Raw genomic sequence first — 15,367 nt, 5'->3', positions numbered from 1 at the left:
CCGGACTGTCCACGGTGCACTACCTCTCATGAGGACGCATTGCACATCTCCATCCTCTGCCCATACGCGCTTCAGGTATGGGCACTCCTAGGGTTACAACCACCTCACTCCATACATCGCATTTGGGAGACTACGACACCGGTCGGCCTCGACATCAACATCTGGCCTACCGTTGCTCTCGTCATTCTTTGGAAGTTGTGGGACTCTAGGAACGCTCTAGTCTTTCGTAACGAGCTACACACACCACAAATTACTCTTCGGAACATTGTTTCGGACTTTACGCTTTGGGTCCTTAGATTTAAGGACTCGGTTAGTAGGGAGGCTGCCATGTCTTGGCGGCTATACCTCACCTCTCGTTGTAATCTACTCCCTCCGTTCTTAAATATAAGACCTTTTAGAGATTGCACTATAAACTACATACGGATGTATATAGACATATTTTAGAGTGTACATTCATTCATTTTGCTCCGTATGTAGTCTCCTAGTGAAATCTCTAAAAGGTCTTATATTTTGAAACGAAGGGAGTATGATGTAACCTGCCTTCGGGCCTTTTTGAATAATATATTCAGGTGGGGACTCTGTGCGGTTCAAAAAAAACAAAAGGGATTATGGGGCTCGATCAACCAAAGATGACGACCCCGAACCGTTGAATGTGCGAACTTGTCTCACGAGTGATCTAGTAGGTCTGAAGGAGGAGGCTCTAGGGTTTGGTATATCGTTTTTTCTTCTTCTTTTATTGAGGCAAATCGTCAGTTTTTGTTGTTGTTACTCCTTCCGTTCCTAAATATAAGTCTTTGTAGAGATTTCACTAGTGAACTACATATGGATGTATATAGACATATTTTAGAGTATAGATTCAATCATTTTGCTCCGTATGTAGACCCTTAGTGAAATCGTTTAAAAGTCTTATATTTAGAAACGGAGGGAGTATGCAAAATCGTCTGGTATTGCGTCGTGCAAGCCCACCAGTCCGAGAGCTCGGCGCAAAATACAGCCCGTATAACCAGGCGACCCAGTCATCCAAACCCGGGCGCGGCCCACTCGCGGGAGGCTTTATCTTTGCCCACTCCTCCGCTTCCTCCCCGCAGCTCTCGTTCACTTCAAACCCTAGCCTCCTCCTCCTCCTCGCCGCCGCCGCCGCCGCCGCCATGGTAACACCTCGTCGCTCGTTCCTTCCTGTCAACTCGTCGTCGACTTGGTTCCCCTGCTTATCCATCTGGGCATCGTCCGGTGCCGTGTCTGTTCCTGCAGTCAGGGAGGAAGAAGACCCGCGAGCCCAAGGAGGAGAACGTGACGCTCGGCCCCGCCGTCCGCGAGGGGGAGCACGTCTTCGGCGTCGCGCACATCTTCGCCTCCTTCAACGACACTTTCATCGTAAGATCCCGAGGGCACGCCGCCTTTCTTGCTGCTCTTCTGTTTGCACCGCGGACCTGAAACTCATTGCCACGTCTGGCTTCGCTGTCGCAGCATGTCACGGATCTGTCCGGGAGGGAGACGCTCGTCCGCATCACCGGTAATATTACATCTCTTCTTATACTAACCTTTATTACGAGCACGCCGTGGTGTCTGATGTATAGATGTTATGTTTCTTTCTAATGAACATCGTCTCGTGCTGGTAGATACATGTTCCTTTGGAATAGTATATAGTCAAGCTTCGTGATTTGTTATGACCCTAGATGTTTTTAGTTTGCTTTGTAAGCACGGCCCTTAAGATCCCCTCCCTTTTCATCTGTGGGAGCGTGTCGAGTCATAGCCATGCAAGATTGAAAACGAGGATCCGGAGAGTTCTTCTCTGGAACCTCTTCTCTTCCTGTTTTAGTTCTAGCTGTTTCCATCATTTCATTGGGTTTCTTGTAGTGCATGTAGCCAGCAGGCAGCAGCTGCTTTATGCACTGCTCATGCTGTGTTCTTCACTCTTGCAACTCTCTGTGACATTAGATGGAGCTGCCTAAATTCTGGAAGTGAACATGCTTGATATGACTGTTTCGCTGAGCCAAATTCATTTTGTCACCCATGTTGGTGGGTTCTGATGTAAAAAAATTTCACTGAACGAACATATTCTTATTTAATGGAATTGGTTCGTGCAGAAACACAATAGAGTATTTGAGCGACATATCCTTATCCAAGAACTGTTGGCTCTTCAGTTTGTGATCTGGCTGTGGTCTTCTATTTCTGTGAAAATTATAGGTTCTTATGTGAGTGAGATTGTTGAGTTCTGTTTGTCCTGCTCACTTGTTATGAACCAACTTGAAGCTCTTCTGGTCATGCTGTCTTTGCTATTGTGTTTCATTCTTAATCCTATCAACCTTTTGTAAGCACCGCCCTTAAGATCGCCTCCCTTTTGTTCTGTGGGAGCGTGTCGAGTCATTGCTGTGCAAGATTCATATGAGGCTCTTGAGAGTTTTTCTGTAGAACTCAACTTCCAATTTTGTTTACAGGTGTCTTCATCTTGCCATTAAGTTTCTTGTGATGTATGGTCGGTATGAAGCAGCAGTTCTCTGTCTTGCTTCTGCAGAGTTCTACACCCTTGCAACTCTTTGTCAATTAAAATGGAGCCATCTAAATGTTGGAAGAACATTCTTTTGTTTGTGATTACTTGTACAATTTACATTTGAAGATTTTAGATCTTGGCTGTATAATTTCTTCAGAACAATTGAGATTTCTTTTGGAATATAATATGTATTAGTAGTAGAATATTCAATGTGTTGTATTGTGTCGGTGTTTGAAGGAGTGAAGTCATTATTATGCGGCCAAATGATTAGATTCAGTAATTGAGCCTGTGCAGTTTTTATAATTTATCTGTACCTCTGTACAGATGAGTTCTCCCATGCCAGTTTTATTATGCATTCTGCAGGGCCAATTTTCTTCTCTGCATTTACCAGTAGAAACTGAGTTCGCTATGACTTGAATGTTTTTTCTAGGCTATTTATACCTTCCTAGCTAAAACTTGTATCTGCCATGACACACACTGATGAGTAATTGACTGTACGATCTTCTCTGATACTTAACATCTATTAGATTCTTATCGCATCTTGTAAATTTGTGTTTGTACTGAACAATTACATTTTACAGGTGGGATGAAGGTTAAAGCTGATCGTGATGAATCATCCCCTTATGCAGCTATGCTTGCATCACAGGATGTTGCTGTAAGATGCAAGGTATTAAAAAATTGATTTGTTGCATGATCAAATATGGTGTACCCAAATTTGTTGAATCCACTGATACATATGGTAATCTTTTCCTGTTTAGGAGCTTGGAATTACTGCTCTGCACATTAAGCTCCGTGCTACTGGTGGAAACAAGACAAAAACTCCAGGTCCTGGTGCTCAAGCTGCGCTTAGAGCTCTTGCACGTTCTGGCATGAAGATTGGACGCATTGGTAATCCTTTGATGCCCTCTTGTATGCTTTGCCGTGGCATTTCATCTCATTTGCTTCTGGGATAAATCTAATCTGCTAGACATTGTATTTGCAAGGCTTTTTTTTTTCTTTTAGTTTTGTCTGGATGTCAATAGTTCATGGAATTGTTTCGTTACCTGGCTTCCTTGGTTTTGATATGGACTGATGTTTTGCTTGTCCTTTCTGTTCATAGTATAACATTATGATCAATGTTGATTTAATTTTGCCTTGGATGTCAGTTTACTGTGATTTGAAGCTTAATTTTTCCAGTTTAATTTATGATATCTTACAGTGGGTTAATCCATATGTTTTTCTTTTCTGTTGAGCAGAGGATGTTACTCCAGTCCCAACTGACAGCACTCGCCGGAAGGGTGGTAGAAGAGGAAGGAGGCTGTAATTCCATGCTCGTTCAAGGATGGAACAATACCAAGCTATCGATATCCTGTGTCTTGCAACTTTTTCTGTACTATTCCGTTTATGATGTTAAGTCGGATCTTGTGGATTTATAGATTTTGAGCGATATTGTGTTGCATGCTTAGAAATGACCCATTTTCCCTTTCAAATCAAGTGGTCGTCATCTATTATTACTCTTCTTCTGCTATGGATGCACTGGGATGTGAAATGCAAATTTTTGTTTCATTTACTCTCTCCGTTCGTAAATATAAGTCTTCTAAGCGATTTTACTAGGGTCTACATACAGAACGAAATGGTTGAATCTACATTCTAAAATTTGTCTATATATAAAACCTTTAGAATTATATATAGACTTACATATTAAGAAACGGATGGAGTATATCGCTAGCTCCTCGTTTTGACCAAGGTCTTGTTCTTCAAGACACTAGTAAATTATATTTGCTCAAGGCATCCATGAGAATTGCTTGCTTGCCTCGGGCCTTGCACTCGACTACAATATATTTTGGGGCACGGCGTTGTGTTGCTTTGTGAATTTCAGTGTCCTTTTGATTGTGCTCTTTGTGTTGCTCCAGTGGAAGCATACACATAGTTACCTGTTTACTGTTCCGTGCACGACTATGGTTTACGGCCTTACGGGCACTGCTGTCCCGTTAATGTTACTTGCGTGACGGTAAGTTGGAACAAAGGTCGCCACAGAGTTGCTGAACAAGCCAAGATAGAATGTCTATATTGACCTTGAAGCTATTTATCCAAATGAATAGTATACCTTTGCTCACTTTATAAAAAAAATAACAATGGAGGAATCAGCAAGAAAGTAAAGAATTGTTCCAACTATCGGGCCGGCCCATCATTCAGTTTTTATTCTGCTTCCTGAACTGTTGATAAATAGCAAAAACTGATAAAATACATCCTTCTTTCTATTTCTTTATTCCATTTTTCTTATTTTTTCTCTATCCTTTTCTACTTTCTTTCTTGTAATTCGTAATTATTTTCTTCAAACAGAGGAAATTATTTTCTAAATCCAGAACCGATTTTTTTGGAAATTTGTGAACTTCTTTTCAAATTGATGAACTTTTTACAATTTTTTGAACTTTTTCTCTAAATCGATAATCTTTTTTCAAAAATGATGAACTAATCGATGAATTTTTTGTCAAAATTGATGATTTTTTTTCAAAATCTGAACTTTAAAAAAGTTCGCTGAACTTCTTTCATAATTGATGTATTTTTTTTTAAATCAATGTTTTTTTTCAATTTAGATGAACTTTTTTCAAATCGATGAATGTTTTTTGAAAATTGATGAACTTCTTTTAATTTCGTGAACTTTTTATTAATACATGATCTCTTTAATTTGGTGAACTAATCTTTGAATACACAAACTTGTTTTTCATGTTCTTGAACTTCATGTGTAATACGCGAACTTGTTTTCATATAATTAGAAAGTATAAAATAAAAATTCAATACTGTAATGCGTAATAAATAGGACGGCTTGTTTCTATTCTTTAGAACTTTCGTGCTGTAAATGTTCACTAACATTTAGCTCGTTCAGTGGCTAGCCTATGTCCGTGCGCTGGCTGGATGGTCCGAGATCGAATCCTGGTAATGAGGTATTTTGGACATGATCCTGGGCCGGCCCACCCAGCAGGTGATGCGGGCGCCAGTCCGCTAACCAGCGGAGAAGGCGTCGAGTAGGAGCTCCCATAATCCCTGTTAGAATTTAATTAATTATGTAATTAGTTAAATCAATCTCTACTTGTAACCGCACGTGAATATCCCATGATATGGAACCGACGTGTTGTTCCTCGAGCGTCGCCTCCAGGAACCGTCTTCCGAACCGTCGCATCCTTTGGATGCGTCTGTTCCCCCTTATCAGCACGATCGCAGCGAAACCGACTCCGGCGAGATCGATTCCGGTGAAAACGGTTTAAGAAAGAAAAGGTGAGATGCCTCGCTCAACGCCGACGAATCCTGGTAATGAGGTATTTTGGACAGTTGTTTTTTGTATGATCCTTGGCCGGCCCACCCAGCCGGTGATGCGGGCGCCAGTCCGCTAACCAGCGGAGAAGGCGTCGAGTAGGAGCTCCCATAATCCCTGTTAGAATTTAATTAATTATGTTATTAGTTAAATCAATCTCTACTTGTAACCGCACGTGAATATCCCACGATGCAGAACCGACGTGTTGTTCCTCGAGCGTCGCCTCCACGAACCGTCTTCCGAACCGTCGCATCCTTTGGATGCGTCTGTTCCCCCTTATCAGCACGATCGCAGCGAAACCGACTCCGGCGAGATCGATTCCGGTGAGACGGTTTAAGAAAGAAAAGGTGAGATGCCTCGCTCAACGCCGACGAATCCTGGTAATGAGGTATTTTGGACAGTTGTTTTTTGTATGATCCTTGGCCGGCCCACCCAGCCGGTGATGCGGGCGCCAGTCCGCTAACCAGCGGAGAAGGCGTCGAGTAGGAGCTCCCATAATCCCTGTTAGAATTTAATTAATTATGTTATTAGTTAAATCAATTTCTACTTGTAACCGCACGTGAATATCCCACGATGCAGAACCGACGTGTTGTTCCTCGAGCGTCGCCTCCAGGAACCGTCTTCCGAACCGTCGCATCCTTTGGATGCGTTCGTTCCCCCTGCATATAAGTGTTCAATCATCAAGGAATAAAGATACAATTGATTCATTTGTTTCTCTCGCTATCTCTCTCGATTTAACTTACAACACGTTATCAGCACGATCCCAGCAAAACCGACTCTGGCAAGATCGATTCCGGCGTGAACGGTTTAAGAAAGAAAAGGTGAGATGCCTCGCTCAACGCCGACGAACCTTCGCCGCCTCCTGCAGAACGACGTCCGTCGTAGCCGCCTCGCTGCTCTCCACCGCAGGTTCGGAGAGCGCCGCCGCTTCGATGGTCGGCGCCATGGAGCAGGTTGCTACATCGGCCGCCGCCACGGCGCCGGCGGCTACCGAGCGCTCCGCCACGGAGTGCCCCGCTTCCACGCCCAGGGCACCCGCTCCCTGAGCGGTGCTAATCCGGCGGACGGCGCCGCGTCCCACGCCCCGCTCGCGCTGGATGCCCTCGGCTGGCTCCTCGCTGGCCCTGCCCCGCCTATGCTCGGGGCCGACGCGGCACAGGGAGCGCCGCCGGGCTTTTGGTGCTCTGTCCATGGATGGGTCGTTTGCCCACTTCATGGGTATGATGCCGCCGCCGCCGTGGATGCCGTTAAGCAGGCTCCCGCCACCGTCTTCGAGGTCGGCTCGACCAGCGCCGCGGCTGCCGATGCCAACGCCGCCGCGCCACGCCTCCCATCTCCGACCCCCGCGGTTGTCGAGATGGGGAGCGGCTCCTCCGCCCCTGTGCCCGCGCCGGCCGGAGCCTCAGCCTCCGCCTTCGCGTTTGGCTCCTCCGCGCCCGTGCCTACGCCGACCGGGGCCTCCGCCTCCGCCTTCGCCTTCGGATCCGCCGCCCGCAGCTTCTCTTGCGCGGCGGCCGTCGACGCCATCGCGCCCGCGGCGCCGACTACGCCCCCGCGCCTGCCGTCTCCAACGCCGGCTACGCCCCCGCGCCAGCCATCCGCAGCGCCGGCCGCGACTCCGCCTTGTTGCCGGCTGTTGCCCTTTGGCTTCGCGGCCTCGAGCCCTCCGTCGAGCGGCCGCGCCCCGCGCGCTGGATCCTGGAGCCCGGCCGCCCTTGGGCTCGCGAACGGCGCCTCGCCTGGCTCCTTGCCCCCGGGCAGGCCTTCCGACGAAGACAAGGACGAGGGCGGCGGAGGCACCCTCGCCCGTCTCCGGTGAACGCTGCGGAGCAGCACACGCGGAGCTCTCCCTGACGCGGAGCTCTGCCTGATTCGGGGCCGCCCTTGCTTTTCTAGCGCTGGCTCCGCCTTATCCTCTCGGTGACTAAATAAATGTCTGTTTGATCTCTACCTTATCCTCTGCGGTGTTGGAAAGAGCTAGCCCGGCACGTGGTCTAGCAGCAAGTTTTAGTAGTAATACTAGTAATATTTGATCTCTGTTTTAGGTTAATTCCTGTAGCATCAATAGTAGATCTAGCAGTAGACTAATCCCTGTTTTAGGTCCTGCTTAATTCCTGTTTTTAATTTCTGTAGAGTACTTTGTATTCTAGAACATATGTGATGTAATATATATTTCCATGTTTGCTACATGTTGAGATTTATTACCTCTATTATTTGCAACAGAGATTTCAAATTTCTTGCAAATAAAAATCAACCCCTCGTCTTAATTGAGTCGTTGGCTTAATACGAGCACGAGTTGATATGCAAAATTCCAAAGTGATTTTCTTTCAAATTGATGTTTTGGGACCACAAAGGAGTGTGTTGATCTACTGCATAGCAGATTATCACCAGTACGATTAAGCCTACATTCTATCATATTGATATTATGATTGCTTAACATTGTGCCCTCCCATACATTTTATTAAGTTATGACATAAGGTACTAGAAACATGAGTATCTACTGATTTTATCAGATTATACTCTCTAGTTCTGAGAGACGGACCCCGAATTTTCTTTTGGGGCGTATCTACAATGTGTCAAACTTAACAATTTGAAAGTCACACTAATGATTTCAAGCCCATTTCTTGAAGTTATCATTAATTTTGCAACGTTCAATACAATGTAACCATGAAGGTTTTAATTTACCTAGTGTAAATTAATAATCTCTGGTTTACCCATGTAGGTAACCAATGGCTGGAAGAGAGTTCGATGCACTCGACCTCAATGGCCACAACTATCCTACCTGGGCCATGGACATCAAGATCGCTCTTGCATCCCGTGGATTAGTGCGTGCAATCCAGACTCCGGAAGATCCTCTTCCGAATGGAGTCACGCCGCTGAGAGATGAACATAAATATGCCGCCTTATACATCATAAGGCACTATATCCACCCAGATCTCAAATCCGAATATTTGGAGGAGGAATCCCCACTTACTCTGTTTCAGGCCCTCAAGACGAGGTATGAACAGCAGAAGGCAGTTGTCCTGTCGGAAGCACTCCATGATTGGACGCATATCCGACTCCAGGATTTCAAATCCATCGGGGCGTACAATCACGAGGTTCATAAGATATGTTCCAAATTACGCTTTTGCGGGAAGGAACCTACTGATGCGGAAAAGATAGAAAAAACTCTGTCTACTATGCTCCCATCTGAAAGGGTCCTCCAGCAACAATATTGCGCTCGTGACTACCAAGTCTATTCCGACCTCATTCATATCCTACTTCAGGCTGAAAAGCATGATGAACTACTCGCTAAGAATGGTTCTCAGCGTCCGGTTGGTTCCCAACCTATGCCTAAAGTTCATATGAACGTCGTGAACAGACGAAAGTTTGATGGTGCGTCCCATGGCAAGCCATCGAACTTCAAGAGTAAACGCAAGCGCAACCGGAACAGAAAGCCTAGAAACTCGGACCGTGGGAAAGGCACCGCAAAGCCCAAGTTTGACAAAACTAAGCTTTGTGACAAGTGTGGATGCTACACGCATCCTACCAATAAGTGCAAGACCCCGAAGCATCTCGCAATTCTGTATCAGCAATCTCAGGGACGCAAAGTACCTCAAGGGAAAATGTTTGAAGCCGACTTCAACTTTCATCCAGATGGCACCAATGGAGCTGGTTGTTCGCAAGATGTTCCTCCAGGATCTAGCAACACCATGACACTCCATACATCAGAGGACCCTACAGACACGGAGAACATGATGGTTGAGTACGCTTCAACCGACGTGTTTGGAGACTTCGATTAGTCCCATTATCTCCTTAGTGATCGATTTATTAAATAAATCATATCCATGTGTGATGATTGTAATAGAACATAAGTATTGTTGTCATTTATATATTGTATCAACACTTTGATATAATAAGATTGTATTCTATGTATTGAAATAAGGTTTTCTTATTGAAAATTCCTCATTTTTATATATAGCTTTCTACGGGGACAATCCGATGGAAGAGGAATTATGCCTTGTGGACAGTGCTACCACAAACTCCATACTGAGGGAGTTGAAATATTTTCAGACTCTGAAAAAGATGAATGGAGATATTTGGACAATCGGTGGACGCGATACGGTAATTGTTGGCACTGGACATGCCATATTTACCCTCCCAGGTGGTACACAAGTGACAATTGAGGATGCCTTGCTGTATCCCGATTCATCCCGTACCCTAATCAGTTTTCGAGATATCCGTAAAAATGGTTTTCACATTGAAACCCATGAGGACAACAAAGAGGAGTTTCTACTCTTTACAAAATATTACGGATATGGCAAGCAAGTACTTGAAAAAATTCCTTCACTATGGTCCGGACTGTACTATACGTACATCAAGCCCGTAGAACATGTTGCTTACAAGGTAATTTTTCAGAATATTAATGCATTCCAAACTTGGCATGATCGCCTTGGCCACCCCAGTGTTGGGATGATGAGGATAATTACTAGCAATTCCATTGGTCATAATTTGCTTGAGTCAAAGTTTCCTCAGTCATCAGACTTTGTGTGCACATCCTGCGCCACAGGGAAACTAATTTTAAGGCCATCACACCTTAAAATACAAGCTGAACCACTTCAGTTCCTTGAACGCATTCAAGGTGAAATTTGTGGTCCTATCCAACCATTATCTGGACCATTTCGGTATTTCATGGTTCTGATTGATGCATCTACACGATAGTCACACGTGTGCCTTCTTTCCACACGAAACCATGCATTTGCCAAGATAATGCGGGAAGTAATTAAGTTACAGGACCATTATCCAGAAAGTCAAATTAAATCAATTCGCATGGACAATGCTGCAGAATTCTCTTCACGTGCTTTCAATGACTATTGCATGGCCTTGGGGATTGAAGTTCAGTAGTTTGTCCCACACGTCCATACTCAAAATGGTTTGGCCGAATATCCAATTAAAAGGATCAAACTCATTGCAAGACCTTTGTTAATGAATTGCAGCTTGCCAACCTCGTGTTGGGGTCATGCAATTTTACACGCTGCTGAATTAATCCAATTGCCACCTACTGCATATCACAGTACTTCCCCTCTGCAATTGGTACGTGGAAATCCTCCCAGCATTTCCCATCTGCGTAAGTTCGGATGTGCTACGTACGTCCCAATCTCACCACCACAGCGGACATCCATGGGCCCACACAGGAAACTTGGGATCTATGTGGGGTACAAATCGCCGTTGATTATCAAGTACCTGGAACCCCGTACTGGGGATCTATTCACAGCCCGTCACGCTGATTGCATTTTTGACGAGGATCATTTTCCGGCATTAGGGGGAGATTTCAAGTACCAGAAAGAATGCCAAGAAATTGATTGGAATGCCATTGCCATTTCAGCCTCTGATCCACGTACTCAAGAGACCGAACTACAAGTTCGGAAAATTATCAATTTGCAACATCTTGCAAATAATCTGCCAGATTCATTTACTGATCTAAAAGGTGTTACAAAATCCTTGATTCCAGCCAGAAATGCGCCCGAAAGAGTGGAGGTACCAACTAAAACCACTCAACTCCCTGTTCCTAAAAAGAGAGGGAGTAGTACGGCCTCTGACCCGGAACCTGCTTCTCGCAAGCAGCAAAGGAGAGAGAGGAGGAAATCCTCAAAATCAGTAAATGCAAGTCAACTCAACGTTGATGAACACCTTATGGGTAGTTTGCACCCAGTGGAAGGGCAACCTTCACAACCCAGCTCCAGTGTGCACAAACTAGCTGGAACATCGGAACATCCAGACTCAATCGTATTGGGAAGTAACGAAGAGTCTCTAGGGGTGCAAGAAATTTCCATCAACTATGTTGATTCTGGAGAATCATTTGACCGCAAGACTACAACTGTCGACATATATTTTGCTGAAAAGATTGCAGATACCCTTATCACTGATCATGATCCAAGGTCTATCGTCGAGTGCCAAAGGCGCTCCGACTGGCCTAAATGGAAGGATGCAATTCAAGCAGAAATTGCCTCGCTTAACAAAAGGAAGGTATTCACTGAAGCAATACCTACACCTCCCAATGTTTTCCCTGTGGGATTCAAATGGGTTTTCCTCCGGAAACGGAATGAGAACAATGAGGTCGTGAGATATAAAGCAAGGCTCGTAGCACAAGGTTTTACGCAGAAACTCGGCATTGATTTCAATGAGACATACTCTCCAGTAATGAGTGGAACAACTTTCCGATATCTTATATCCATGGCAGTACAAAATCGTCTATCCATGCAGTTGATGGACGTCGTGACCGCATATCTTTATGGGTCACTAGATTCGGACATATATATGAAGGTTCCTGACGGAATCTCTGTCCCGAATAACAGTGCAAAACGCAACATGTATTGTGTAAAGCTGAATAAGTCATTGTATGACTTAAAACAGTCGGGGCAGATGTGGTACAACCGACTAAGTGAGTTCCTTCTTCAGAAAGGTTGCTCCAATAGTGATGATTGCCCATGTGTCTTCATCAAGAAGTCCTCTACAGGATTTTGCATCATTTCTGTGTATGTTGATGATCTCAACATCATCAGCAGTGCACCAGACATTGATGAAGCACGCAATCACCTAAAGATGGAATTTGAGATGAAGGATTTGGGTCAAACCAAATTTTGCTTGGGTCTCCAACTCGAGCACCTTACCTCAGGAATAATGGTACACCAAGCTGCAGAAATTCAATATGGACAAATCCTACCCATCTAAAACTCCCATGGTGGTTCGATCTCTAGACGTAGAGAAAGATCCGTTCAGGCCAAGGAATGATGGTGAAGAGATTTTGGGACCCGAGGTTCCATATCTCAGTGCAATTGGAGCGCTTATGTATCTAGAAAATTGCACGAGACCTGACCTCGCATTTGTAGTAAATCTACTTGCTAGACACAGCGCAACTCCCACCAAACGCCATTGGTTGGGAGTCAAGAATGTCTTTCGATATCTCCAAGGCACAAAGGATCTTGGCCTATTCTTTCAGTTTCAGAAAAAACTGGACTCTGGTATAATTGGATATACAGATGCTGGCTATTTATCTGATCCCCATAATGCTAGATCGCAGACCGGTTTGTGTTCCTACATGGTGGAACTGCTATATCATGGAAGTCTTCGAAACAGACCCTAGTTGCAACATCTACCAATCATTGTGAAATAATTGCTTTATACGAGGCATCACGTGAATGCACATGGCTTCGCAGAATGATAAACCACATACAACAGTCATGTGGAATTGGTTCTATCGAATCACATACCATTATCTATGAAGATAATGCGGCTTGTGTTGCACAGATGCAAACAGGATACATAAAGAGCAATATCACTAAGCATATTGCCCCTAAGTTGTTTTATCCCCATGAACTCCAGAAAAGTGGTGAAATCAACATCTTGCAAGTCAAGTCATGCGATAATCTCGCTGATCTTTTCACGAAGTCTCTACCAGCTTCAACATTCCAGAAATACATTCATGGAATTGGTATGCGACGGCTTCGAGATTTGCAAGAGTCAGGGGGAGTATCTTCCTGAACTGTTCCTGTTCAAAGCATCATATTACACTCTTTTTCCCTTTATGAGTTTACTTTATAGGTTCTCATCGAGGTTTTTAATGAGGTAATATCAACATAGGATCATATGTCATAATATCTGTTTTCCCCACCGGGGTTTTTAGGATAGTATATACGACATATTTATTGTCCTCTAATTCTATGGATACATTTCATATAGAGTTAACAGAGACAATAATCATTATATGCTGTATCATTTTCTCCTTATTTTCCCACAGGGTTTGAAGGAGTTTTAGCCGCGTATACTACACCACTCCTTATATTTTTCCCACAGGGTTTTTGGAGGAGACTATTTCAAGATGATGAACACGCTCAAGGACAAGTATAGATTAGGGGGAGTGTTAGAATTTAATTAATTATGTAATTAGTTAAATCAATCTCTACTTGTAACCGCACGTGAATATCCCACGATGCGGAACCGACGTGTTGTTCCTGGAGCGTCGCCTCCAGGAACCGTCTTCCGAACCGTCGCATCCTTTGGATGAGTCCGTTCCCCCTGCATATAAGTGTTCAATCATCAAGGAATAAAGATACAATTGATTCATTTGTTTCTCTCGCTATCTCTCTCGATTTAACTTACAACAATCCCGACTCTTCCCGCATGTACCGTTCCAACCGTCAAGAAATTTTCACGCTCAAGCATTGCATTTTTTGAAGGGAACCTTTTGATACAGTCGCCTCCTTTGGAGATACCCGTTAGCAATGTATATAAACTCACATCATGTTTCAAAAAAAGGATTTAGTTGAATCATTGGCATTGTCACTTGTTGTCTCTCGATTTTACATTAACACGACCATCGTGCCGCGCCCGTCCTGGATTTTTTGGAGGGAACCTTTCGATACAGTCGCCTCCTTTGGAGATACCCGTTATCAATGTATATAAACTCACATTATGTTTAAAAAAAGGACTTAGTTGAATCATTGGCATTGTCACTTGTTGTCTCTCGATTTTACATTAACACGACCATCGTGCCGCACCCGTTCGCGCCTGCATCATGGCATCGCCGCCTGGGTGCGCTCGCCCTCGCCCTCCCGCGCCATGGTCGGCAGCGGCACGCCATGGCCGAGCTCCGTACGCTCCACCCCGCCCCAAAGGCGGCGGCACCGTCCGACACGGCTCCGGGCAGTGGAGTCGACAACGCACCCATAGCAGCGACGCTCTTACCGCGGAAGCAGCAGCACCTCCGGTTGTGAGGCTATCTCGAATGGTTGTGGCATAGAAAAAAATTTCTCACTCGGAATTCATGGCCGCACATGAAAGAATCATGGAGCCTTATCTCTTCGTCGTTTTTCAGTTTTACCATCAAGGTTTTACTAGTTCACGGTTTCACTGGAAAAAATCCATTGGAGATCGATCTCTTCATATCACATTTACAATATGTAAATGATTATTTCAGATATTCTATGTGGAAATGAGACATGTTCAATGTATTTACTTTATAGCAATTCCCGCAACATGTTCTTTATCAGTACAACGACATTATTTTTGCGATTGAGATCAACTTTTCTCGCACAACAGTATTAATTTGCGATTGAGAAATACATATTTTCTCGCAAAACAATCTCATTGCGATTGAGATTAATTTTCTCTCGCAAAATATTAACACTGAATTCTCTTGCAACTTGATACAAGATCATCTCATTTAATTTGAGGTCTATACAATTTAAGTTTTCCACTTGAGCATCAAGTTTGTAACATCAGTACTATTCATTACAATAGTAGTTCTGTTGGGTACCGAGTTGTATTCCACATCTAAAGTTGATGTAATATCTTTCCACGTTTATCACGTGTTGAGATTAATTACGTCCATTTGTAATAGATATTTTTAATCTCTTGCAAAGATAAATTCAGTACCTGTGCAGTACTGTTTCTCCCTTGAATACGAGGTATTCCGAAATATTTCTATGTATATTTATTTTCATGTTAAACACATGTCGAGATTAATATACGTCTATTTGCAACTGAGATTTTCAATTTCTTGCAAATACAGATGCAAAATTTAAAATGATTTCTTAAAATTAATG

General features: G+C 44.0%; 1 protein-coding gene across 1 annotated transcript; it reads left to right on the top strand.

Moving 5' to 3' along the window:
* Nucleotides 1-952: 952 nt before the first annotated feature.
* On the top strand, nucleotides 953-4,040 carry LOC123426668 (40S ribosomal protein S14). Its single transcript, XM_045110535.1, has 6 exons — nucleotides 953-1,151; nucleotides 1,252-1,374; nucleotides 1,468-1,513; nucleotides 3,073-3,158; nucleotides 3,250-3,379; nucleotides 3,727-4,040. Exons 1-6 carry the CDS (start codon nucleotides 1,149-1,151, stop codon nucleotides 3,792-3,794), a joined length of 456 nt encoding a protein of 151 aa, XP_044966470.1. The 5' UTR covers nucleotides 953-1,148; the 3' UTR covers nucleotides 3,795-4,040.
* Nucleotides 4,041-15,367: the final 11,327 nt, after the last annotated feature.

This window comes from Hordeum vulgare, chromosome 2H (assembly GCF_904849725.1).
Source record: "Hordeum vulgare subsp. vulgare chromosome 2H, MorexV3_pseudomolecules_assembly, whole genome shotgun sequence".
Taxonomy (NCBI): domain Eukaryota; kingdom Viridiplantae; phylum Streptophyta; class Magnoliopsida; order Poales; family Poaceae; genus Hordeum; species Hordeum vulgare.
This window is presented reverse-complemented; position numbering and strand designations above follow the sequence as displayed.

Excerpts from the sequence above, each read along its gene's own strand:
- LOC123426668 (XM_045110535.1), top strand. Across the intron at positions 1,375-1,467 it reads CCTTCAACGACACTTTCATC|CATGTCACGGATCTGTCCGG; the intron begins GTAAGATCCCGA and ends TCGCTGTCGCAG. Across the intron at positions 3,380-3,726 it reads CATGAAGATTGGACGCATTG|AGGATGTTACTCCAGTCCCA; the intron begins GTAATCCTTTGA and ends TCTGTTGAGCAG.